The 25,936-nt window shown below is 41.1% G+C and overlaps 2 protein-coding genes and 1 pseudogene across 5 annotated transcripts in view; 2 read left to right on the top strand and 1 right to left on the bottom strand.

Annotated features, from left to right (window-relative positions):
- Window positions 1-12,159, top strand: part of RBKS (ribokinase) — an 80,635-nt gene extending 68,476 nt beyond the window's left edge. For both annotated transcript variants that reach the window (XM_081069597.1, XM_081069598.1), the window contains one exon: window positions 11,879-12,159. In XM_081069597.1, coding sequence (XP_080925723.1) covers window positions 11,879-12,052 — 174 coding nt within the window. In that variant the 3' untranslated portion in view covers window positions 12,053-12,159. The remainder of the gene's footprint in view (window positions 1-11,878) is intronic.
- MRPL33 (mitochondrial ribosomal protein L33) lies at window positions 9,672-25,672 on the bottom strand. Of its 2 annotated transcripts, XM_081069600.1 has the most exons (4): window positions 25,587-25,665; window positions 24,361-24,379; window positions 20,282-20,388; window positions 12,287-14,080 (listed from the first exon to the last, which is right to left on the bottom strand). In XM_081069600.1, exons 1-4 carry the CDS (start codon window positions 25,606-25,608, stop codon window positions 14,031-14,033), a joined length of 198 nt encoding a protein of 65 aa, XP_080925726.1. In that variant the 5' UTR covers window positions 25,609-25,665; the 3' UTR covers window positions 12,287-14,030. The 2 variants fall into 2 exon arrangements, with proteins under 2 accessions (XP_080925725.1, XP_080925726.1); XM_081069599.1 differs by lacking the exon at window positions 24,361-24,379 and having other exon boundaries at window positions 9,672-14,080; window positions 20,282-20,416; window positions 25,587-25,672.
- LOC308505737 (high mobility group protein B1-like) lies at window positions 20,831-21,541 on the top strand (annotated as a pseudogene). Its single transcript has 2 exons — window positions 20,831-20,856; window positions 20,904-21,541. The product of its transcript is annotated as a high mobility group protein B1-like (transcript).
- Window positions 25,673-25,936: the final 264 nt, after the last annotated feature.

Below are 25,936 nucleotides of genomic sequence, written 5' to 3' on the forward strand. Positions count from 1 at the left end.
GCATAAACCCTAGCCCTACGAGCCACAGGATCATGACCCTCTTTGTATCTGCGAACCCTTGTCTGGCCCCTTCTGACCTAGGTTACAGACTTTCATTTCCAAAAACGTTAGCAAAATGAAGGGCATCCGAGGTGATACCCTCTAGTCCATCACACCCGCCCTGCTCCAGGCACAGTGCTAGGCCTTCTTGCGTACATTATCTATAAGGTTGGTGCTAACGTAATTGCGGTTTAAAAGGTTAAAAGAAGGCAAAAACCGCAATTACATTGGCACCAACCTAATAAGTCAGCATTTACGACAGCTCTGGGTTCGCATGGCACAGAGAAACGGTCACAGAAAGGTGGAGTAATTTGCCAGAGTGGTGAAATCAGGGCTTAAACTCAGCCAGACCAGTTACTGCAGCGTCCCACTTGAGAAAAACACTTTTCTCAGCTACCACAGAGGGGCTTCACCGTAGGTGTAAAGATAATGAATTTACCATGCTTAGAAGGTGACAGCTAACAAAAAGGGGGAGGCAGGACTTAAAATCAGGTTGGTTTGTTTTCCCTCAGGGCTGCTTCCTGAGGGTCATGACAGCAAGTCTCCTGCCAGTTCATGATTAGCCCTTTAAGGACAAAAAATGACTTTTCCTTTCCAAGGCCCAACCAGATATTCATGCCGCAACCTTCTGCACACGGGAACAAGGCAGGCACTGCATTCTTAGAACCTGGAAGCAAAGCAGGACGCTAGCCTGAGGGTCGCAACCTCGGCAGATGGTGCAGCCGTGACTGCATGGGGTGGATGGCAGCGGGGACCCTGGCGGGTTTACATTCTTCTCTCCCCCTTTCCTGAGCCCCTTGCAATATCCTTTTTTGTGAAGAAGAAATTGACTGGGGATTTAGTCATGTTTCATCCCATTTGCCTTTTCCCTGGCCTCTGAAACCACAAGCCTGGTGGAGGAATTCAGGTCCACAGTGTAGGCTTTGAATAGTTTTGTGTAGGCAGAGGTTTTGAAAAGAAAGTGGTATCTACTTGTCAAATGGAATGTATTCAGACATTGAAGAGGAATGCAAGGGCTTTAACTGTTAGGGTCCCTCGGCAGTTTGGGTGATGAATCACCCGGACAGTGTGGGTACAGATTCCTAACAAATGAAGCTTCGTGCTGACATCATTCTTGCAAGACTGTCTGAGATCTTTTGTAGCCGCCTGACAAGTTCTTACCTTGGGGATTTGCATCACATGGTGTGTTTTTCCCCCACCACACTTAATACCTTCCAACTCATCCACTTTTCTACCAGCTGGAATTTGGCAAACCAGGACTTTCACGAGACTGTCTCCTTGTCATCCCTCCCACAGGGCATTCTCGGGACAGCGTGTGCTCCTCGTCCAATCACTCAGCACCCATCCTCCTGACAGTCCCCGATTCAGTCAGTACCTATTTCCGTCGGGAGTCTAGTATTGCACTTGTTGAGGGTATGGAAGCAACAAAGACCAAATTATAGGAGGGACCCTACCCAGGTTCACGAGGTCGGGCAAACACTGTGCTTTGCATCTAGTTCCAGGCAGCAAATATGTGTGTGGAGTCTTAGAAGATGAGTAGGAGTTAGTCTAGGGACGAGTCAAAGCTGAGATATCTCCACGAATGAAGACCCAAGGTTCCATATGTGAACAGGAAGAAGAGTTGAAACTGGGAAAGTGGGCTAGGGAGCCTCATGTGCCATGCTAAGGAGCTAAATTTTATCCTAAGAAAGATGAGAAACATTCAAAGAGCTTTAGGCATGGAAGTGAGGTGGCCAGGATGTACAGCAGTATATAGGATGGATTGGAAGGGGCCAGACTGGAGGCAGGGAGACTAGTTAGGAAGTCAATGTGGGCCTCTAGAGGTGACGTGAAAAGTAGGGCAGTAGGAATACAGATGGAGATGAAAGGGCAGATTTGAGAAGCATTGAGCATTTAAAGTTGGCAACTGGTGGTTAATGAGGTATACGGCAGGGGCCTATCCAGAAGAGCCCCAGATTTTCAATGTGGAGGTGCCACACACTGAAAAGATAAGAAGAGGCCCACGTTCGCATAGTTATGAGTTCAATTCGGGCATGCTGAGTTTAGTTGCCTGCAAGAGACATGGGGCTGGTCGAGCAGATTCAATCTGAAGATAGAGCAAAGTGTGGGTTAAAAATAGTGACTTAGGACTCATCGAATTCATAGCAATTAAAACTTTCACTGCATAGTAGTTGAGACACCCAAGAAATTGTGGGGCATGAGAGAGGCAACGGGTGAAGGACAGAACCCAAGAGAATACCAATAATCTGTGGAACCAGAGGAGGAAGAGGGACCTGTGACAGAGACAAAGGAAGAGGGTCAGAGAGACGGGACCTAAAAGAGTCACTTTTACTGCTGTGCTTTTCTCCCCCCGAAACCTTCCACTTAAGCCCTCTGGCTGTCCTCTTCCTCAAAAGCAAGCTCTTTTACAGCCATAACTCCCCGGGTGAAAGCTGCTCCTGATCCCAAAGCTTCCAGCCCACCCCCTTCTACCCTCCTGAAGAGATTCCTGCATCTTTGAGGCTTCTGCAATTCAGTTATGAAGCCCGGACCTCCTTTCCTGATCGTCTGTTTATCTAAGACTCCGGGCATCTACATCACCATTTTTCTCTCCACCCAAAGCTGCCATAATGTCGGATGACTTCGGTACCATGAGGATGAACCATCACCAGGTCTCATAGTTCCTCGGTGCCCTCACCTCCAGTGACTCTTCACTGCCACTCCAGCCTCCCCTCCCACGTGACTCCCAGGACAGGGTTAATACCTGGCACTGCTTCGGTTCTGTGGGAGTCAGCCTCACATCCTACTCTCTGACCACAATCAGCTCTCTCACCTCCTCCCATACTTGTTCTCCTATTCCTTGGCTCCTTCTACTTTCTTCTGACCTCTTGACCCCATCCTGACCTCTCTTCCTTCCTTACCCAGGTTGAACTCTCTGGTTGCTCATCTGCAGCTTCTTTCCCAAACCTTTGCTTCCTTTGCACCCTCCCTTTCCCCCCACACCTGCCCAGGGCAGCTCTAGTTCACAGTCTCTCCTCTAACCGTGCCCCAAGCACACGGAGGAAAAGAAGACCCCATGCAGGGGGACATCATTAGAGATTCATGGCCTCCACTCTCTCATTCCTGTCCTTTTTCGTAGCTATAGAAAACATAAGCCTTTCCCCTGGGGAAAGAGGAAGATTTGAGCAGTAGCCAAAAGCCCAGTCTCTCTCTCCCAATAGCTTCTCTGTTGGCTGGATTTCCACTGTTGGCCTGGGTACAACTCTTTGACTGCCATTTACCACCTTTATTTTTCACGTTGGGCAAGTTACTTAACCTCCTGGAATCCCGTCTCTGTGGCACTTTGTGCAAGTTGGAAGGAGGTACCCCTCTGGAGAGGCACAGCGCTTAGTGAGCGGAGCACGGCCTGCAGACCCAGTCACCCCTCACCTGTGTACCCCGCTGTAGTGCCAGCTCGCATAACCATCCACTGCAGCCCGAGTCCGCCTGCCTCCACAGGGCGATGGGGACATAAGGGCTGTAACATGCACAGCACGCAGCACAAGGCCTGACTCTGAGCAGAACCTCAGGCGAAACAGCTAACACCGACCATCGGACTTGGATTACATGTAGGTGTGCTCTGCTAGGGTGGCACCTTCAGCCACTTTACTGCCAGCATTTCAAGCATGGACTGCCAGCGCCACGAGGTTGATCAGTGTGCTTCTATCTCTCGTCAGAGAGCAGAGACTGGAATGTGAGCTGGTAAATTCCTGAGGGAGTGGACCCATGGTCATAGCCCAGGGCTCCGGGCGGACCTGGCGCAGTGGGAAGGAATAGGGAGTGGGCAGTTGGGCAGAGAAGACGGTCTGAAAGGGAGAAGAGAAACGAGCAACCAACCTCCCCAGGGCAACACGGCCTCAGGTCCGAGTGGCAGAGGCAGCCCACCCCACCCCCACCCCCCAGTAGTGGTACTGCCCTCAGGGGTGCCTATCTCTCTTGGGGTCCTCTTTCCAGCTGCTCACGAGTCTTCCCTACCCCACCAACCCTGCGGGGAGGCTGACCCCCTCCACCAACCACCGCACGAGAGGGCTTGGGCACTCCATAGGGCACATTGTGCTGTCCTTTCACTTCACTGAGTGTCTCACTGCCTCCACGGGCATCACAGAGCAGAACATGCCAGAACGTGGGAAGGGCCTCAGGAGCGCAGGACTTTCGAATGCCACATCCATTCTGTAAGAGCGGCTCTTCCTTAAGAGGAAATCACTGTGAGAAGACAATGAATAGTAGCCACATGGGTATTTCTGTTGAAGCTTTCTTATTATGCCATCACCCCTTTGGCACAAAAATAATTTTCAGTAAAAGGTTAAAACCATCACGTTGTATCAATGAGAACGATTTCATTACTCCAAGAATGATTGATTGGAAAGTACTTTACTTACAGGAAAATCACAGTGATACGATACAGCTTCCACTTTTAAAGCACTTTCCATCTAAAAAAAAATCATACCTATCTATAAAAATAGTTATACTGAAGATGTGACTCAACAGCCGAGCAATTTATTGGCACTTGAGAGCCTTGTGGTATAAACAGATTCAACAGTGAGACTATCAAGGCACTCTGGGCTGTGGCAACCCAACCTCCATGTTCAGTGACACACAGGAAAGTCCCACGTAGTTCAGAGAGGGTCATCTGGCCCCCACAGAAGAGGAGAACACAATGGAACTAGAACCAATGGGTCAGGTCAACTCAAAGCACTGACAAGATAGGAGAGAGAGAGGGGACAAAGATGTGGTCTCTACCCTCAAAGAGTTTTCAAAGTGTCCCCGACTGTAGGTTGTACATGAAATAGTACAAGGTCGGAGGTGTCCTAAGAGCAGTGCAAAGGAGTATGAGACATTAAAAGGGAGAGGGTCTCTTCAGCTGGATTTCCTCCCTTCTTGCCTCCCTCCCTGCCTGCCTGCCTGCCTGCCTCCCACCACCGTTTACTGTGTGGTGTGATGTGAACAGAGCATGGAATCCACTGGGTCTGGGTGCAAATTGCAGCTCCGCCACTGACTGTGTGACACTGTACAAATTCATGTCTCTAAGACAGTTCCCTCAAGTTTCAGGGGTAAAGATGACATAAGGTCAGACTAGTGTGTGTATAAAAGTACCCGGTTTTGCTGCCTCCTGACACAGAACAAAAGTTCACTCCCATCCTTACCCTTCTACTCCTGGGGAAGCTTAAGTAGTACTTTTCCTCCCCTTTCACGCTTAAATTTCAAAGAGCTTCTCCACTGTTGGACTTTTAAGATAACATTTACTGGTCTTCGTGATTTTGAGCTCATGGCCCATCAGCCAGGGGCCTCCCTACTTCTTTTGGGCCTAGAGGACCCACTACTGCCCTGTTTGTGAAGAAGGTGGAACACAACCCACACCCCCCACCATCCCACTTCCGTGAAAGTGAGATGGTGGGGATGTGAGCAACTGAGAGTAGGTCCATCAGCAGTCGTTAATTGAGCATATGCTTTCAAGGATTGTATAACTCTGGGGAGTCGTCGAGAAAAGAACCAGACAAGATTTCTGGCCTCTCCTCAGAGTTGAACACCTGGGGACTGCACCAATCAAAGTTCTTTGCTGAAGACAGAAGTGACCCGTTGTGTTACTGGCATGGGGCACTAGAATGCCATCACAACAACCTGTCACTAACATCCCAGACCTCTGCTTTTCGGCAATCACTGTCACAGCCAGAAAATGTCCCTCCCAGTCCCCTTGCCTTTTGGGTCGGTGTCACTGCCTCGTCTGTCATTGCAAAGCAAATTGCTTCAATGAGGTGGGGTATTCCCACGGGCAGGAAAGAGCTGCTCTCAGTTCGGTTCACTCTAACTTGTAGTAGGTGTCCACTTAATTCAGAAAAAGAGGGAAATCATTCAGAGGCTGAAACTGACTAATCTGCAAATTTACAAAGTGACTGATGTTGATTTTTAAAATTTCTTCAGCAAAATTCCTTCTATTAAAAAGACTTTAATTCTTCTAATGAAATGTTTAACTTTTTAAAACTTACAGGAAAGTTTCAGTGTTCTGATATACTCTCCACTGTTTCACCAATTAGCATTTTGCCATATTTAATTGCTGTCTTTCAAAATACATAAATATGTTTTTGTTTGTTTCTTTTTTATGAATCACTTGAGAGTAAGTTGCAGACATCACGACTCTGTGCCTCTTTAATACTTCAGGATATATGCCCTGAGAACAAGGATGCAACACAATAATTACCAAATTCAGGAAACTTAACACTGAAATCATCTTATATGCACAGCTCAATCATGTTCTTTATATAATTTTTTTGGTCCAAGAGCCAGTCCAAGATTATTTATTGCATGTAACTCTTACATTGCTTTCGTCTCCTTTAATATGAAACAGATCTTCCACCTTTTTTGTCTTTCTGGATATTGATGTTTTTGAAAAATACAAGCTCAATGTCTTATAGAACTTTTCTCAATTTACATTCATCTGATGCTTTCCGTGACCCGAGTTAGGGTGTGTGCTTTGAGCAGGAACACCACACGAGCGATGGTAGCCCTGCCAAGGCCCCACATCAGGGAGCGTGCAATGCCAGTTTGTCTCATTATCGCCGTGTTGATCACTGGTCAGGGCAGTGTCCACCAGGCTCCTCCATCGTACAGTTACTCTTCTCCCTTTGTAATTAATAGGTAATCGGTGGGGAGATACTGTGAAACTTGTAAATATCCTGTCCTCACCAAACCTTTATCCAGCAGTTTTAATGCGTCCATCGATGATTCTTGCCGGAATCGGTTATCACAACGATGAATACAAACTGGTGATTTTTCAAACTTCTATATTTACTAGTTCGAATTCTACTTTAAGGATGAGTTTTTCCTTCTCCATTATTTTTCTCCTTGATTTATTTAATATCAGTATAGACTCATACATTTCAATGTGACTCTTAACAATTTATCTATTTGTGGAATCTATCCCTCAGATAACTCGCTTCTCCATTTTGTAGATGGTCCAACCTAGTTGCAAGCAGATCGCCTTCTTGATGTGGACTTAAACATTTAACCTATTCCCCCCCCCCACCTACAAAGGCATACACGAAATAGAAAACATCTTTTTATGGGGATTGTTAGCTTGAACGCATAGATGATTAAAGTGTTTCGAGTAGCTGTGGCAAAACAAGGTACTCTGGGAAGACACAAAGGAACAGAACCTTTTAAAGAAAGGAAGGAAAGGAGTTTTGCAGACAACGAGATAAGGTAAAGATGACTGGCACAATCAATGGCTTTCCGACTAGATACAGAGCAAGGGGGACCTGGTGGAACAGGGTGGGGAGGAAGAAGGGCAGGGAGAGAACCAGTGATGGAATGAGTGTGCCCAGTCTGCGGACGGTGTGCAGCAGAGCAAGGGAGTCCAAGGGAGTGAGGAGAGAGGTAAGTGCAGTAGTGACAGGTGTTAAAGAGTTCTGGTAACTGAGGGGCAGGAAACGATAGATTCACAAAGTCCCTATGAGGAAGATGTTTATAGTTTCATTTCATTTATAAGAAAACTAAGTCACAGACAATTTACATTAATTTTTCCCAATGCTGCAAAGTTACTGAGTGGCAAAGCCAAGCTGCAAATGCAAATCTATCTGACTTCAAAGTCCACACTGCCAGAAGAAAGAGACACATTCAGAGTGGAAGAACAGAGGTAGCATTAGGGCTCTCCATATAAGAGCAAATAGGTTCCAATATGCCAATCACGACACTTCAGTGAGGCCGGCCCACAGTCAGCCTGTCCTTATCCCAACCACATACTTTAGAGTCAATTGGTCACTAAGAAACACTGCCAAGGTTTTCAAAATGCATGCTCCTGCACGACCCAATGCCTCCCACACCCAACCTTTTCAAAAATAAGCTTTACTGAGATATAATTTTCAGACATACTGTGTTTCCCCGAAAATAAGGCCAGGTCTTATATTAATTTTTGCTCCAAAAGACACATCAGGGCTTACGTTCACGGGATGTCATCATGAAAAATCATGCTAGGGCTTATTTTCCAGTTCAGTCTTATTTTCAGGGAAACACGGTAGTAAGATTTCACCCATTCTAAGTGTATGATTCGATGAGTTTTGATGATGTATACAATCATTTAACCACCATCACAATCATAATATAGAACTTTTTATCACCCCAGAAAGTTTCCTGTGTAGCCCCTTGCAATTGATATTCTCCAATCCCTGGCCTGCTTTCTGTCACAATACTTTTGCCTTTTCTAGAATGTCATATAAATGAAATCATACAATATGTTATAGATATAGATATAGACATACAATATGTTTTGTGTCTAGCTCCTTTCCCTTGGCACAATGTTTTCTAGATTAATTCATGTTATGTATTAGCAGTTCATTCCTTTTTATTGCTAAATAGTATTCCATTATATGGACATAGCACAGTTTGTTCACCCATTAGTCAATTCAAGGACATTTGGATTGTTTCAGATTTGAAACAATTATAAATAATGCTGCCATAAACATTCACATACGTCTTTATATAGATATGTTTTCATTTCTCTTGGCTAAATACCTAAGAGTAGAACTGCTGGGTTATACAATAAGTAAATATTATAAGAAACTGCCAAACTATTTTCCAAAGTATTTGTATCATTTTGTACAAACTCATACAAATGATGTATGAGTTCCAGTTCTTCCACATCTACTCCAAGTCAGTATTTTCAGCCCTTTTAATTTTTGCCTTTCTAATGGGTACATAGTATTATCTCATTGTTACTTATTTGCCATCTGTACATCTTCTTTGATGAAGTCTCTGTTCAAATCTTTTGTCTATTTTTATTGGGTTGTTTGCCTTACTGGGTTATATTATTCAGTTATAAGAGTCCTTTATATATGTTTTGCAAATATTTTCTCCCAGTGGCTTGTCCTTTGATATTACTTTGAAGAGCAAAAGTTTTTAATTATGATTAAAGTCCAATTTATAGTTTTTTTGTTTCATGCTTTCGGTGTCCTAAACACCAAGTTACAAAGATTTTCTCCTATATTTTTGTTGTATTAACTCTTACATTTAGGTCTATGGCCCATTTGGACTTAATTTTTATGTATCTTGTGAGGTAAGTTTCATGTTTTTGCATATGGATATCCTTTTGTCTCAGAACCATTTGTTGAAAAGGCTATCCTTTCCTCCGCTGAATTGCCTTGTTAAAAATAAATATATTTCCGGGTATGGGTATGTAAAATAAAAAATACATACCCATTTTTTATTTTAACCAATATTGTTACTCTTCCACATTCCTACCAACAATGTATGAGAGTACCTTTGGCCTCTCCACCTCCATCTTTGCTGCTTTTGCTAACAATCTTACTATTTTATCAATCTAATGGGCAAAATAATGTTTTAATTTGCATTTTATTTGACTAATAATTATCTTTTCATTTGTCTATTGTTTAGTGACCATTTACATTTCCTTTTCTGAAACTGCAGACCAATATGTTTTGTCCATTTTTATCCTGGATTTGTCATTTTTCCCAGTAATTTGAAGGTATTCTTTGAATACTGGGAATATGTCGTGTGTCTGACAAGAATTTTTACCAAATCTGTGCTTTTTTTTATTTGGTTTTTACAGTGTCTTTGGATATATAACTTAAAAAAAATTTTTTTTTTAAATCTGTTCTTTTTTTCATTACGGATTTTGAGTTTATTTACATACTTGTGGTTTTCTTGCTTGGGATTATACAAATATTCATCTAAATTTTCCTATTATGTTACTGTTATAATTTTTATATTCATGCCTTTAATCTACATGGAATTTAATTTTGTGTATAAGGAGGAATCAAGACTTGGAATCTTAGAGTTTGTCCTAACTCTTCATATCTTGTGGCATTTTCCATGTTTTCATAATATACTTTCCATGCAGCTCAGAATTTCTCTGGTTTCAGACCTTTCTCTTATCACTTTGCTATGCTGTAAACACAGGAAGGCCAGGAACCATGTCTATCTCTTTCTCTATTGGTTTTCTTCAAGAAAGACTTGATGAACAATTGCAAAGCACCTAGCATAGTGCCTGACACATTTCAGGCACTCACAAAACATTTCTGGGAGGAAGGAAAGTGTTGAACTCACATCTCATTACCGTGACTCCTGGCAAGTTAATACTGATTGCTTTATCTGTGTAAACAAGGGAAAATGTCATTCTCCTTAAAGCCATTCACTGTCTCATGAGCTCACTCTGCTCTTTCCTCCTCCTGGGTCTTTATTCTTTGAGGACTTCCTTCTCTCTATAAATCTGTAAATCATTCCACGAGGACTCCTTTCTTTAGGGAGGCTTTCTTCAAACGCTTTCTTAAAATCCAACAGCATTTATAAATTCTGCCACACTATTTAGCATTTAATCCACAATGGATTTTACTCCTTTTCTAGCACTCATCATTGTGCTAGGCACACTGCTCATTCAACACTTCAACCGCAACTGAAATGATCTATCATGCCAAGGCATTAATAAAGACTGAAGTACAGCCTCAAGATTTGTTATGAAAGCTCTTGGGTCTAAAAAAGCCAGCAAACTGGGAAAAACTGGAAAATGACCCTGAAAACTGTTAACTATCAGAATGATTTTTCAAGTGAAATTGTGTTATCACATTTATTTAAAATACATTTGTTAGATGAACACATGACTAAGTATTGCCCTGCCTGAAGGCAGAGGTGAACAGTCTTTCTTTGGTATTTTTTCTATTTTCATGGGTCCCTATAAGGTCTTCACCAACTCAGTCCTTCAGGGAAAACGGAAAGAAACCTTATATGACCCTTTATTTAGTTTGAAAATAAAATCTGAATAGCCCTCACCATTTTCTGCATGAATTTTTAATGGAGAATGGCAAATTCTAGGGCTAGCACAGAGGATATACAAGATGAGCCTGGAGCATCTTATAGTATCAGAAAATAAGAAAGCATTCAAAAACAAAATAATCGGGTACAGCAAAGGAATACAAGAGCTAACTGGAAGAACTCCCAATGGCCAAAGCTGGAACAATTTGAACAACAAAATAAATAACGTAGTATTGAATTATAGCCCAAGGAAAAAATATCCATGAGTTCATATTGATCTAAATAAGTAGTTGAATAAATAAATGAAGGAGAAGAGATAAATCTCCCATAGAGCATTCCGAATAATTGATGTAGACACACCATCCTCAGGGAGGTAGAGCATAACTCCCTACCCCATAAGTGTGGACACACTTAGTGACTTGCTTCCAGAGAGTACAGTATGCAGAGGGACAAAAGTAACTTCCCAGTGGAGAAGCCTGGCAAAGACTGCCTTAGCCAAGTGAACGAAATTAACACCATCAGCGACAAGTCATGTTGATAATATGTACCTGACATGATAAGAATGACACTTCACCTCTATGGCTCCTCCCCAAAACCATAATTACAGTGTAAACATGAGAAAAACTAACAAATCCCAATGGAGGTATATTCGACAAAACACTTAACCAGTCCTCAAAACTATCCATCAAAAATAACGCCCGAGAAACAGTCGCAGCCTGCAGCAGTCTAAGGACACTCGACAACTAAGTGTAATATGGTATCCTGGATGAGATCTTAGAACAGAAAAATGACAGTAGGCAAAACTAGTGAAGTCCAAATCAAGTATGGAGTTCAGTTAATAATATATCACTATTATTTCATTAGTAGTGACACACGTAACCACAGTAATGTGTTTACAGAACTGGGTGTGGGGCACATGGAAACTCTCTTGTCATATCCTTGTTAACTTTTCCATACATCTAAAACTGGTCTAAAATAAAAGCATACTTAAATATTTTTAAAATACAAGTTGGGGCAAAAGAGGACTACATGCTTATCTCTACAACTGTGCTTTTATTTACAGGGTGCTGGTGACAGTTTTGTGGGAGCTTTGGCCTTCTACCTGGCTTACTATCCAAATCTGTCCTTGGAAGAAATGCTCAAGAGATCCAATTTCATCGCAGCAGTCAGCGTCCAGACTGCAGGAACACAGTCATCGTACCCACACAAAAAAGACCTGCCACTTGATCTGTTTTGATTGCTGTTAACTCCAAAATAAATATGCCTGGAAATAAAATGTACTTGGGGGTGGCCACTCTTAACGAGCAGCATACTATAAAATGTCTTCTCCTTTCTTTGCAAATATTATGTTCATTTATTTCTTTAAAATGATTTCTTTACTTTTCATGCAAGAGGTAACCAGAATTAAGGACTCCATGACCAGGACCTGCACAAACATTACCGCTATTCAAGAACCAGCAAACTAAATTTCCAACAAATCATGAATACTACCGTATATGACTTACATTCATCTTTTGTTATCGGTATATAGTATTACAATTTTAATAGTTTTTTCCTTTCTTAAAATGTGTATACATTTTGGGGGGCACCCTCTGTATATATGTACGCCATACAGACAAAAGTCAGAGCAGAGAATGTTAAACAAGAGAAGGGGACATATGCACTGGACCACTCAAGCAGTTTCTAAGGGGAGCAGCTAATATTCAGCTCTGGCTTTCGTGTTGTCAAAGCTTCTGGTTTTGCAAGAGAAGCCAGAAGTTTTGGATATTTATTGAAATCTTTCAATGTTTAAGTATCAGCAACTCGTTTTTTAAAAATATAAACACCACCTGTGGGCCACATTTCAGCCCATGTGCTGAATCGAAAAGTCATTTGTTCAGCCAGATTTTACGTTAAAAAAAAAAAAAAAGGCAAGCCATGCATGTCACAGATCCTTTACATTGGGCTTAGCTAGTAGGATCAGGGGAAAGATTTTTCTTGTAACCCAAGACCCTTATGTATAGTTTCAATCTAAAAATAGCCAAGATCTCACCTATTATTGCTTTGAACCAGAGCTTTAACAAAACATGCCAGAAAATAGCTGATGGACTATAATGCCACAAGCCTCTAAGACGCAACAACTGCCTACATCTAATTCCATTTCCAGAGAGCTGCTCTTACATTTCCTCTGGAGACACAGACTGGACCACAGGGAGGGAACACCTGTTATTTTGGAATAGTATTGGTTTCTTAATGCTGTGGTTATGGAGGGCACTCTCATTTTCCCACATAAATGCTTTAAATGGGGTAGGATATGAACCAACAAAGCTCAAAACATGAGCCGATCCTTCTTACCTTCAGCCAGAAATCTGACAAGTGGGAAAACCGGGCAATTTTGAAAATTTGTGGGAAACAATATCTTGATCAAGAAAGTGTATAGACCTGGGTAGGCAGGAGTCCTTATTCAAACGTTAGGGATTATCAGTGGAATTTCCAGCTGGTTAGCTGCATGATAACTCCCTGCCACAGAGCTCTAGCTGTAGCTTTATGGAAGTAACATCATTATAGTGCCACTTATTTGGGAAAAAAAAAGAAAAAAAAGGAGATAAAGGAGTCCAAAGCTGTCCTAGAAAATCCCAGTTACTGCTTTCGTGACCTGAGTTTGAGAATATGGACCACTGGCATTTTCCCATATAAGCACAAATCAAAAACAGAAGTTCTCGTGGCTTTTTGTGTCACAAGGCGGGCTCCCTTCTCACCTCTGCCATCTGTTATTACATGGGAGTTTTTTCAAGATCATTCTGGAGTGTGACTCTGCCTTTTCTATGAAGTACAAGGAGGAGCAGCCTGGAAACTCTTGCACAAGTCTCTCTATGGAAAATTTTCTTTCATTACACGAAACAATGGTTATTTTTTAGTTATGCAGTTGTGTTTTCCATTTCAAATAGTGGGGGGAAACCATCACTGGGGGACAATAGCTCAGGCTATTTTAATATTTTTTATTAAGGGCTATAAAAATATTCAGAAAGATAAATAAATGTAATGCAATGATGTATGTCCTAATAGGAAGAATTTGCTTTCACTGCATTGTTTTCCTTCACAATGGCCTTCAAATCACAGGAGGCAGAGATTCCGTGTCATTTCCTCTTCTTTTATTACATGCTGCAGAATTTCTGAATCGGTATCCCGCCCTCAGTCTTCTCATTTATAAATCAAATTCATTTTCAATCCATTATTTAGAGGGAGCGTATTTTTTTCTGTTCCACAAAGAGGACTTTGGTTTTCACTGTAGGAGGAAAAAAGAAGATTATGGCAGAAAACTAGAAAGTATCATCACCATTTTCTAATAAAAACACGCATCGGACCATGAGTCTTCCCCTTTCTCTTACACTCCTTTGACACGAGGATGGAGCTGACTTGCAAACTCAGTTCCCCAATCCCAGAGGTCAAAGATTAGAGAAAATGGTAAGGAAAACAAGGGAAGATCACCAGCCAATCTGTGGCATCCTTGGTCCCCACAAGGTCGCATTTCAACCAATGGGGAAATATTCATATTAAAAAAGAAAATTATGGGCAAAAAATGGGAAACACTCAATGTCTTCACCCAGTTACCAAGGAGGTAAGCAAGGACAGATTGGAGTTGGACTCCAGAGAAAGAGCAGTAAGAACTGAGCAGACCACGGAAGAAAAGGCAGCCTGCCTGAAAGAATACATACACATTAAACCTGTGCTTTCCAGAGATGGTTTCATATACCCAAATATGATTTTCTAGTTTGGTAATAGAATTAATATAACTACAATCTCATTATTATAAATACGAGAGTTGAGTTCTCTGAAACAAAACCAAAACAACTACCCGATGAAAGATTTAAAAGGAGATGCTAGACAGTAAGGTTTTCCTAGTTCCCACAATGCCCTACAGTTCTCCATTAACTTCACACACACCCCTCTCTCTCTCTCTTCCCCCTCTCCTCTCCCTACCCCCACCACACCACCCAATTCTTTGCCAAAAAAAAAAAAAATGCACCTAGGAAGATCCAGGAACTCAAATGACTATGACATAACAACTCACTTGTCCCTACCACACAAAGAGATTTTAGCTTAGTTTTTTCTTCTTCTTCTATAATTAATATGGATACTCTGTATGTGAGATTCCCAAACTGTCTATAATTAATAATTAGCTAGGAAGCTAACTGAAATAAATTCCTGCTTCTTACCTCCACTCCTACCCTAATTCTGGTACAGTAGATCTAGAGTGGGACTCGAAGTCTATGTTTTTTAAAACCCTCATGATTCTAATGGGCAGTTAGAATTAAGAACCATTAACCAATCAACAGGATTTTATCCGCATTCATAAAAAATAAAATACATATATAACATAGGGCTATTCTTAATATGTCAAATCATCTAATATTAAATATAAGTAGGAATGACGCGCCTTTGAAGTCCAAGGAGGACTACAAGTATTATAAAATGGCAGTAAAGAACCAAAACAATTCCCTATCAGATAATAGTATTCATTGCAAGAAATATTTCTCCCATGTTTTGCTACATAGAACTAAAAAGACGGATGACAAAAGGAACTTGTTTCACTGGTAACCAATCAGAAGATTAAATGACCCTGAACAGGAGCAAGTTAGTAAAGCAAGGCTTTATTTATGAAAAAGTTTTGATTTATTCACTGCATTTGTTCCCTTACTTCAAAGAACACTTACGTCCACGTACTGTGCTAGGCACTGTGGAGTTTACAAAAGTTGAAGAAGAATACTTGGGCATCTAGTGGAGAGGAATGGTGGTGAGAGGTAGGAATGAGAGTGGGGCTTCATGGCTTTGAATGCTAGGTTGACCACAGGGGAACGTCCCAATTAAGAAAAAAAAATAGGAAGATTGGGCTCCATGTAATAGAAAGAATAGGGGGCCTGGCGTCAGAAAGGTTGGGTTCAAACTTTGGCTCCACCGTTTATCTGCTGAGTCCCTGGGCAAATTTCTCAAAAAGCTCTACATTCAGTTTCTGTCCCTGAGAGAATAACTCCACCCCCTCACAGGGTTGTTGCCAGATATACAGTCAACACTCACTACGTGCAAATTGAGTGGAAGTGACACTCCACTATCCACAATCACAACCGTAACGTAATTTGGTCAAAATAGTTGCTGCTTAATTCTGTCAAGCTCTTTCCTTACATCTAACCTAAATCAATTCTGCTTTAACGTCTATATTATTTTGGTTGGTCATCCAAGGAATTAAAACTGACAAGCTTTCATTTTCTTTATGATAAACCTTCATATATTTAAAAAAGTTTAATAAGTTCATGCTTCAGTCTTTAATCCTTCCTCCTCAAAAATTCACATCCAGTTTTATATGAGGAAAACGAGTTTGGAAGGACAGAGGCTAGTTCTAGCCAGAGTCCCGTGTTTCCCCAAAAATAAGACGTAGCCAGACAAACAGCTCTAATGCGCTTTCTGGAGCAAAACTTAATATGACCCGGTAAGACCAGGTATAATATTATATCATATATCATACCAATATAATATAATATAATATAATATAATATAATATATATAATATATAATATAACAATATAATATAAATATAATATTGGGTCTTATATTAATTTTTGCTCCAAAAGACGCATTAGAGCTGATTGTGCTGCTAGGTCTTATTTTCAGGGAAACACAGGATATACCATGAAAAGCTCAAATAACTGGGAATTTTTCTGTGTTTCCTTACCTGATTTTCTTCATAAAGCAAACTAATAAAACGTTACCCTTAAACTAACCATTTACTCATTGCAGTAAAATTTGCTGGGAGAACTGCCAAGCTATTTGGTACCCTGAGCAATGGGCAGGCCCCAAGACAAACATCAGCACGCAAGCCTGCAGGGCATCCAGTAGGTGGGCAGGCAGCCAGTGTGCTGTCCCAGAACATTCTCTTCTTCAGAAAAGACAAAGTTGTACTGTCAAAGCTCAGACCACTCCTTATCAGAAAAGTTCTAATCGTCTATTTAAAATTTATGTATGAATCTTTTCTCCCACTTTCAATTTATGGTCAGAACTGTTTATGGTTGTATCCTTCCCCAATCTCAAAACTTAAAATCCATCTAACAAATACTAAGTTCCTAGGAACAGAGTCCCCTGGATATCCATGGGGATTGGTTCCAGGACACCACCACCCCCACCCCACAGACAGCAAAATTCACAGACGCTCCAGTCCCTTCTATAAAATGTCATAGTATTTGCATATAACCTATACACATCCTCCCATATACTTTGAAATCATCTCTGGATTATTTATAATACTTAATACAATATAAATGCTATGCAAATAGTTGTTATACTGTATTGATTAGGGAATAAAAAGGAAAAAACATCTGTACATGTTCAGTACCAACACCACCATGAGGCCTAACTACATAGTACATGTCAGCCAACATATAACTTTTCTTTTTTGTAACTTTTTTTTCAAATATTTTCAATCCAGTTGGGTGAATCCATGGATGTGGAACCCAAGGGTACAGAGGGCCGACTGTTCCTCAGGTCTAAGTAAGGATGAAAATTTCAATACATTTTCATACTTAGAATATCATAGAGGTTATTTAATCAACATTCTTTAATATACAAGTTCCTTAAAAACTCTACAGAAACTAAAATGCTAGGAAAACAATAGGCATACCTCATTTTATTGCACTTCACTTTACTGCACTTTGCAGATAACTGGTGTTTTTTACAAATGGAAGACAAGACCCTCCACCAGAAAGATTACAACTCCCTGAATACTCAGATGATGGTTAGCACTTTTCAGCAATAAATTATTTTAAATTAGGGCATGTACCTTGTTTTTATTCGACACAATGCTATTGTACACTTAATAGACTACAGTATAAACGTAACTTTCACATGCACGGGGAAACCCCAAAATTCGCATGACTCACTTTATTGCCATATTCTCTTTATTGCAGTGGTCTTGAACCGAACCTGGAATGTCTCCGAGGTAGGCCTGTACTTTATTATAAAGTTCACCACCGAGTTTTCACCAAATGACGCAAAGAAATCAGAGGGAGAAAAACACCACAGCAATCCAGTATCATACTGCTATGGTCTGCATGTTTGTGTTCCCCTGACCCCAAATTTGTATTTGACATCCTAAGCCCCAAAAGATGATGGTATTAGGAGGTGGGGCCTTTGGGAGGTGCTTTGGCCATGATGGTGCAGTCTTCGTAAGTGGGATTAATGCTCTTAGAAAAGAAACTCCCACTGAGCTTGCTTGCCCTTGCGCCGTGAGGACACAGAAAGAAGGCACAGACTCTGAACCAGAAATAGGGCCCGCACCTGAAAGCGGCCATGCTGGTTCCTTGATCTTGGACTTGCAAGGCCCCAGAACTCTAAGAAATAAATTTCTGTTGTTTATAAGCCACCCAGCCTGAGGTATTTTGTTATAGCAACCCAAACGGACTAAGACACATACCTTATCGCAACTTTTCACTATTAGTATTAATAGTATCATCCTGAAATTCAGACTCCTAATCACCAGGTACAAACCTAGACTCCCCTTTTTTATTATAGTAAAGAATGAGCAGAAATCTTAACACCATAAAAATAGCAGGAAATTTTATTTCTGTTAAAGAATAGAACTCACACAATTTTAAGCTGACAACTGTGTGTCTCAGAGCCTTTTTAAAATGCCTCCTCACACTGGTACAGCCCTTTATTTTTAAAGGTGCTTTATTTTTATATTTCTTAGACATTGACAAATGCAACTTAATGAACAGTGGTTGTAAGACCTTAACAAACCTGAAAGCATCTATCAATGTAGCTGGCAGCCAGGATTCACACTAATGCCCGGCCCGAGGTCCTGAAGCGTTAAGTAGGCTTTAGCCTCCTGTGGAATCTGTCAATAACATGTCCCTATACAGACTGGTTCAGAGCCCAAGGTTCGGATTCAGACAGTCCTGAGCTCAAATCTTTACTCTGCCACATATTTTAGCTGCGTGTCCTTGATTAAGATCCTTGGCATCAGCTTCCTCATCTATAAAATGGGATACAGCTTGCCTGGAGAGTACAGGTGCTTGTGTTATGACGGATTCATAGCATCTGAAGACATGAAGACTTGTGTAGGTAAGCAAAGAAGACAGAATTTTCCATTTTGTCCGAGTATTCACAAGCACTAATTTGTTTCCTTTGTCTCAGGGATCACTGTCTTTTGTTGCCTATATTGTCCTTTTTTAGTTGTTGTTTCAGGTGGGAAGGTAAATTCGGTCCCTATTACTCCATCTTGGCCAGAAGTGAGAGTCTATGAGTTCTTGTTCTTAGTTAATGAGAAAGTTGATTATGAGGTTAAATGCCTGTCTTTCATTATATAATGGATGGATTTCGGGAAATAAGACTCTGGTACCAATTCCAATTCTGATCACCCACTGGGTGTCTTATAATTCAACTCAGTTCTGACACTATCTACCTGGAGACAGTAACTCAGGAACAGACAAATGGAAGAGACGCAAGGGCAACGCATGGGAAAAGGACCAGAGCTTCTAGGCCTTCTTCTCCCAGCATGCCACTCTCCCAGAATCTCCACATGTTCACCAACCCAGGAGCTCCAGTACAGCCCTCATTAAGAAGCAATTACCAAGGGCTATTTGTAATTAGCAAAGCAAGGGCAGAAAAATGAAAAGAATGGCCAAAAGTTTTAAAATAAATAATTTGTTTGTTAGTTTATTTTGCGTAAATCTGCTCATTAAATCCAAAAACAAGATAGGCTTCCACCAATAGCAATCAGGTGCTGACTCTTATTTGTGAGCAGCCAATCTGGTCTTGGGAACACCTGCCCTTTTGGACAAGCACTTTTATTACTGGGACCATTTAAAGTTACCATTTATTATAGTATTTTAACAGATGGTTCAAAAAATGACATTTCCTACCTGCCTGCACTAATATAGAGACACCATACTTCCTTAACTCAAATCTGGACCTCATTACTTGCACTGTTGGACAGATGATCCCAGAAGAATACTCCCACCCCTTCTCAAGACACTCTTCTCTGGTTCCAGAACAAGACGGCCTATTCTCCTTACACGGCTTTTCTCACCTTCAGGTCTTTGGTTAACGATCTCCTACTAGAGAGAATTTCCCTGATCTATCCTATCTGAAGGACAAAATAAAGTGGAGCTACACTCACTCCAACTTTATCCTGTATCTCAGCATCCAGCTTCCTTCTCTCATAGCACTTAGCATAACTTGCCCTTTTTTTCTCTCCCTTCCAAATCAGACTGTAAGGGCCAAGAGTACAGGGCCTGCACCTGTCTTACGTCTTAGTTCATCCCAGCACCTGGCATAGAAAGTGGCACCATAGCCAACATTCAATACACATGTGCTATATGAATGATCCACTGTCAAAAGGGCCACAAAACTGCCAGATAGTCAGCATCAGTCTGGAAAGAGTAATAGGCCTTGAAAGCATCTGACTTTATGACAGAGTAACTTCTCTGAATCTTACCAACTGGATCATAATGCAGTAGAGTCAGTTTCTCCCGTAGTCGGCTTCTCTTAGTGTTGAAGGAGAAACCTGTCCCCGCTTGGCTCACCATTTTCACCAGAATAGTCCTAGGATTTAAGAGTAAGCTGTTACAAGCTGAAGAAATAGACTGAAATCAGTCACAGGGGATGGCACAGTCTGAGAACCCTGTGCAGTGTATTAGTTGTGGGACATCACTTGGCCCTAAAAAGGTTCAGTTCTAAGACAGGTTACGTTCTCCATAAATCCCAATTGCAGTGGCTGATTCCCAAGGTTTGTTCCATTATAGGCTTCCTATAGGTTTGTGCCTTGGTAATGACCTAACCACAGGAACAAGAACAATTAAACTACATTGTGGGAAGACTCTGACACCCAGCTGTCAGAAGCAGCAGAAGGCAGGAGGGAGGGAAATACAAAGTAGTGTTACCCCTAACTGGCCAGTCAGGAAATCATGAAGACAGCTGTCTCAAAAGAGCCCTATGTTCCAGGGATGAGCAGTAAGAGTAATATCAGAGACAGCCATTGCAGTACATGGGGCTCCATAGAGACAGCGCCAGGTCAAGGGTAGGCTAGACGGGTACTAAGCGACTCTGTGCTCACTGAGGACAATAAACACGGGCAAAGGAGACACTCAGAGGCCGAGAGGCAAACTGTCATCACAGGCATTCTTTGTGCAAACCTGCCGGGAGGAGCCCAAGAAGAAGCACCCAGATGCTTCAGTCAACTTCTCAGTTTTCTAAGTGCTCAGAGAGATGGAAGACCATGTCTGCTAAAGAAAAAGGAAAATCTGAAGACAAGGCAAAGACGGACAAGGCCCGTTATGAGAGAGAAATGAAAACTTATATCCCTCCTAAATGGGAAGCAAAAAAGAAGTTCAAGGATCCAATGCACCCAAGCGGGCTTCTTCTTGTTTTGTTCTGAGTATCTCCCAAAAATCAAAGGCGAGCATCCCGTCCCATCCATTGGGGATGCTGCACAGGAGCTGGGAGCTACGTGGAATGTCACCGCTGCAGATGACAAGCGGCCTTAAGAGAAGAAGGCTGCTGAGCTGAAGGAAAAGGATATTGCTGCATGTCAAGCTAAAGGAAAGCCTGATGCAGCCACAGAGGGAGTTATCGAGGCTGAAAAGAGCAAGTAAAAGAAGAGGAAGAGGAGGAAAATGAAGAGGATGAGGAAGAGGAGGATGAAGAAGACGATGGCATGAATAAGTTGGTTCTAGTGCATTTTTTTTCCTGTCTGTAAAGCATTTAACCCCCTGTACACAACTCACTCCTTTTAAAGAAAAAAGGTGAAATGTAAGGTTGTGTAAGATTTGTTCTTAAATCGTACAGTGTCTCTTTTTGTATAGTTAACACACCACCGAATGTGTTTCAGACAGCCCTGTCCTGTGGCATTTCCAGTAGCCATTAACCTTGCCTGCTACAGTATGGGGGTTGTAAATTGGCATGGAAATTTAAAGCCAGTCCTGGTTGTGCACAGCACAAATTAGTTATATATGCGGACGGTAGTTTTTCCATCTTCAGTTGTCTCTGATGCAGCTTATACAAAATCGTTGCTCTGGTAACTGAATACAACTCTGCAACTGCAAAAAATATTGCAGCTGTTTTGTTGACATTCTGAATGCTTCTAAGTAAATACAATTTTTTTTATTAGTATTTGTTGTCCTTTTCAGAGGTCTGAAACTTTTCTTCTTGAGGGGAAACTAGTCTTTTGCTTTTGGCCCATTTTGGATCATGTGATTTATTACAGTGTTTATCTTTTCATATAGTTAGCTGATAGAAAGCTTTTGTCTACACACCCTGCATACTCATGATGAGGGTAGTAAGAGTTGAATTGAGACAGTTTTCATCCATAACTAAAACTCTAAAATCTTGAGCAGCTGATATGAAATTTCACATTGCCCAGTTACATCTACAAGTAAAAAGTAACCAGTCTACTCATAGCATGAGATTATCAAAATCAAACATTTTGAAAGTCTGTCCTTGAGGGACTAATAAAGTATGTTCTAATCTTTACATGAGGACTCTAGATTTTTTAATTCCCATTACCATGCAATGAAAGCTATATTTGCACTTCCCACATTAAAGAAGACCTGAGAATGTATCCCCAAAAGTGTGAGCTTAAAATACAAGACTGCCGTATTAAATTTTTTGTTGACATTAGTCCTGGCAAAGGCTCTGATTAAAAAAACAAAAGAGCTGGCTGTAAATGTCTTCTGTTTATCTGAATATGGATGGCTTCAGAAATGAGACTCCATTAAAGGTATTTTTAATTAATTGGGCCAACTTTTAAAATGGTATGCAACATTAAAAATCCAGCATATTTTCCTATATTGTGGTTTGTCCCTTTGTACATTAAAGAGACATGAGGGAAGAAGACACTTAAACATTGTATCTCAGTATGAATTGTCCAATTTATTTGAACTTGATTTTTCTTTACAAAACTCAAACTCTTTCATTAGGGTCATATATTTATCTGCTGAGCCATTCAAGGGACAATTTGGCAATCTTGTGGCTTTTGAGATGATCGTTCTCTTAAAGTGCCAGTATTTTAAAATGGCATTCTTGTAATTTTACACGCTTTTATGATGGAATGCTGTTTTGTTATATAATTTTGATTTGGATTCTTTCCATTTGCATTTGTTTATGTAATTTCAGGAGGAATACTGAACACCTGAGTCCTGGATGAACTAATAAACTAATAATTTCAGAGGTTTTAAAAAAGAAAAGAGTAAAATCAGGGACAAAATTAAGGGATTGGAACCTTTACATTGCTAACATGCAAAATCTTGTTCCTCTTCATATTTCCTTTAAGTTATAGTTTTCCGAAGCACAAAGTTCATGTTTTGCCTCACTGGACCTTTTAATACCTTGTACTGTTTGTTATTGTTTTCATGTGTTTTGTGTCGCTATGCGGACCATGTTATTTTATGTGTCATCTAATTCCAACAAGAATTGGAAGCATCTAAGATCTATTACACATCTTCACATCCCTTTCAATGTTCAGCACAGTGCCTCATACATAAGAGGCATACAATATTTGTTGATTAAGAGAGACAATAATTAGACATACATTCAAAAAGATTTAACAAAAATCTATTACATGCTTACTCTGTGGAAAGCACAATGGGACCTGCAAAATTCTATTAACACTGCGTGTGCGCCCTCAAGGAACTAACGGTATAGTATGGAAGGTGAGCTGTGTACAGGTGTATAAGGCAAAACATGTAACAAATGTCATAAGAAATATACAAAGAAATGAGAGGTAGGGAGTAGCTCTAGAGAAATAGAAGACATGGAAGATTCACACAGAACCTAGAGGTGGAGGATTCTAACATAAATAACTGGATTGTGAGGAAGGCTATATGAATCAGTAAAAGATTCTGTTGGGGACTCCAGTATATATATTTTTCATTAACTTTAATCCAAAAAAAAAAAAACTGATTTTAAGGATTTGTGATACGTCTTACCAGCCTTTGGATGGTAAGCAAAGGCTGCTTTAGAATGTTCCTATTTTAAACACAAACAAATCTTACTTTATTTACTATCTATAAAATTTATTTTAAGATACCAATTGGGTATTTATAGTCTTTCTGGTACACCATGGATTCTTTAATCTTTGCTATTTTTGAAATGCTTATACCACGAATGCAAAGGATTACAAAACTCATTAAAATAGGCTCTATGGTTTAATCAAATCACAGCTTGTTCTGCGAGATTCTTGTAGTGAGCTCCAGACAAATGGCCTTTGGTCCTCAATTTGAGTAAAAAGAAATATGGTAATCCAAAGAGAACACGGGGACCCTGATGGTTTCTTTAGGAACAAGACAGCAAGAGCTCCTTTAAGTGAATTATTTGAATGCTCACTTAAGTAGGTCAGTTGGGCAGGAGGAAAAATACTTTTTCAAAGAGTTCATAGGGCCAAAATGATTCATCAAGTAAGTAGCCCTCAAGCCAACTTTCAGAAAATCAAGGCCAAATGCTTAGTTTAATATATGGATGTATTGGCAGCAGCTGGACTAATGAATTAATTTAAACAAGTTTAAGAAAACTTTTACTTACTTTGACTTGCTCTTGGCAACTTTTTTGTAGCAAGGAAGAAATATGGGAAGAGAAAATAAAAATATCAATTTAGTATCTTTCTTAATGAAAGTTCATATAAATGTCATTAATAACCAAAAAACATCTACATCATGAAGTATGCCATGGTTGTCACTCAAGTAACTACTCCCCAGCTATTACTGTTTCCCTGAAAATAAGACCTAGCCAGACAATCAGCTCTAATGCATCTTTTGGAGCAAAAATTAATACAAGACTTGGTCTTATATAAGACCGGGTATTATATTACATAAGACCCGGTATTATATTATACTAGGTATTATGTTATATTAATTATATTACATTTATGTTATATTACATTATATTTTATTATATTATACCCAGTCTTATAGTAAAATGAGACCAGATGTTATATTAATTTTTGCTTCAAAAGACGCATTAGAGTTGATTGTGCTGCTAGGTCTTACTTTCAGGGAACACGTTGGAAATCTCCTTAGGATTTTATAGAAGGAAGATAAAAAGATGCAATCAGACCAACAGAATTCTGGATATGATGCTTTGCATAATCTCTTTTCAGTTGGACTGGTTACCTTTTAAATCTTTCTTGAGTAACATCTGCTCCATTTGTTTCCCTTCTAAGGTGCAAATTACTCGCACTGCTACAAGTCTCGTTTGACAAGTTAATCTATGCAAACCGCAACCATCACATCAGGTGGGGAAGGGAAACTAAATCTAACAGGGAAATCAACTGGTGCAGGGAAGAGCACTGTCTTGGGGGTCAGAACACTCCTTTCACAGCCCAGCTGTATGACCTAGGGTAAATCACTGCCCCTCTCGGAAGCCGTTGTCTTATCTTTAGAATTGGAAACCAGTAGACTAGAAGGCCTAAGGTTTCTCCTAGTTCACACGTCCAGTGATTCTGACACATCTCTACCAAGGGTGGGAAGAGCGCCCCACTCCTGCTGTCCAGACTCTACGGTGCCTGCGAACCACAATCGGATCCCCGCCCCCACAACTAGCCCAGCAGACCCCAAGACCCACTCGCCCCAAAGTGAGGCGCGCCGCGGGGCATGCCGGGCGCTGTAGTCCTGAAGGCCAGGGAGGGCCGCAGCAGCAACTTCCCGGCCGACGCGCACACCCAACCCCGCATGGTCCTGGGACCTGCCTGTTACGAACTCCCGCCCTCGCCGCAGGCCCTGCCGCCGCCGCCGCCTCCATTCCCAACTTACAGGAGACCGCGGACAGCAACATTGCGACAGTACTCCCCACAATACCCGTGACGGGCCCAGAGTCCCTCAACACCCAACTGCTTCCGGGGCACAGGCCAGTTCCGGAAGAGGACGTCCCGGAGTAGCCCGCAGCCACGCCCCCTCAGGTGTAAGCTTCACTTCCCGCCCTCGCTGCTTACCTGTCTTCTTTCCACACCAGCTGTGTTGTTTTCGTGCTGGGGAACGTTTGAATCCCCTTCCCTTTTGGAGGGAGGCTTTGTTAACATTCAGGGTTCGCGCCCCAGGCCCTGATTCCTGCATCTGATTCAGAGATAGGTGCTTTCCATAATTTCACTAAATAATCGCAATCA

The sequence above is a fragment of the Rhinolophus hipposideros genome (genome assembly GCF_964194185.1).
Source record: "Rhinolophus hipposideros genome assembly, chromosome: 12".
In the NCBI taxonomy this organism is placed as follows: domain Eukaryota; kingdom Metazoa; phylum Chordata; class Mammalia; order Chiroptera; family Rhinolophidae; genus Rhinolophus; species Rhinolophus hipposideros.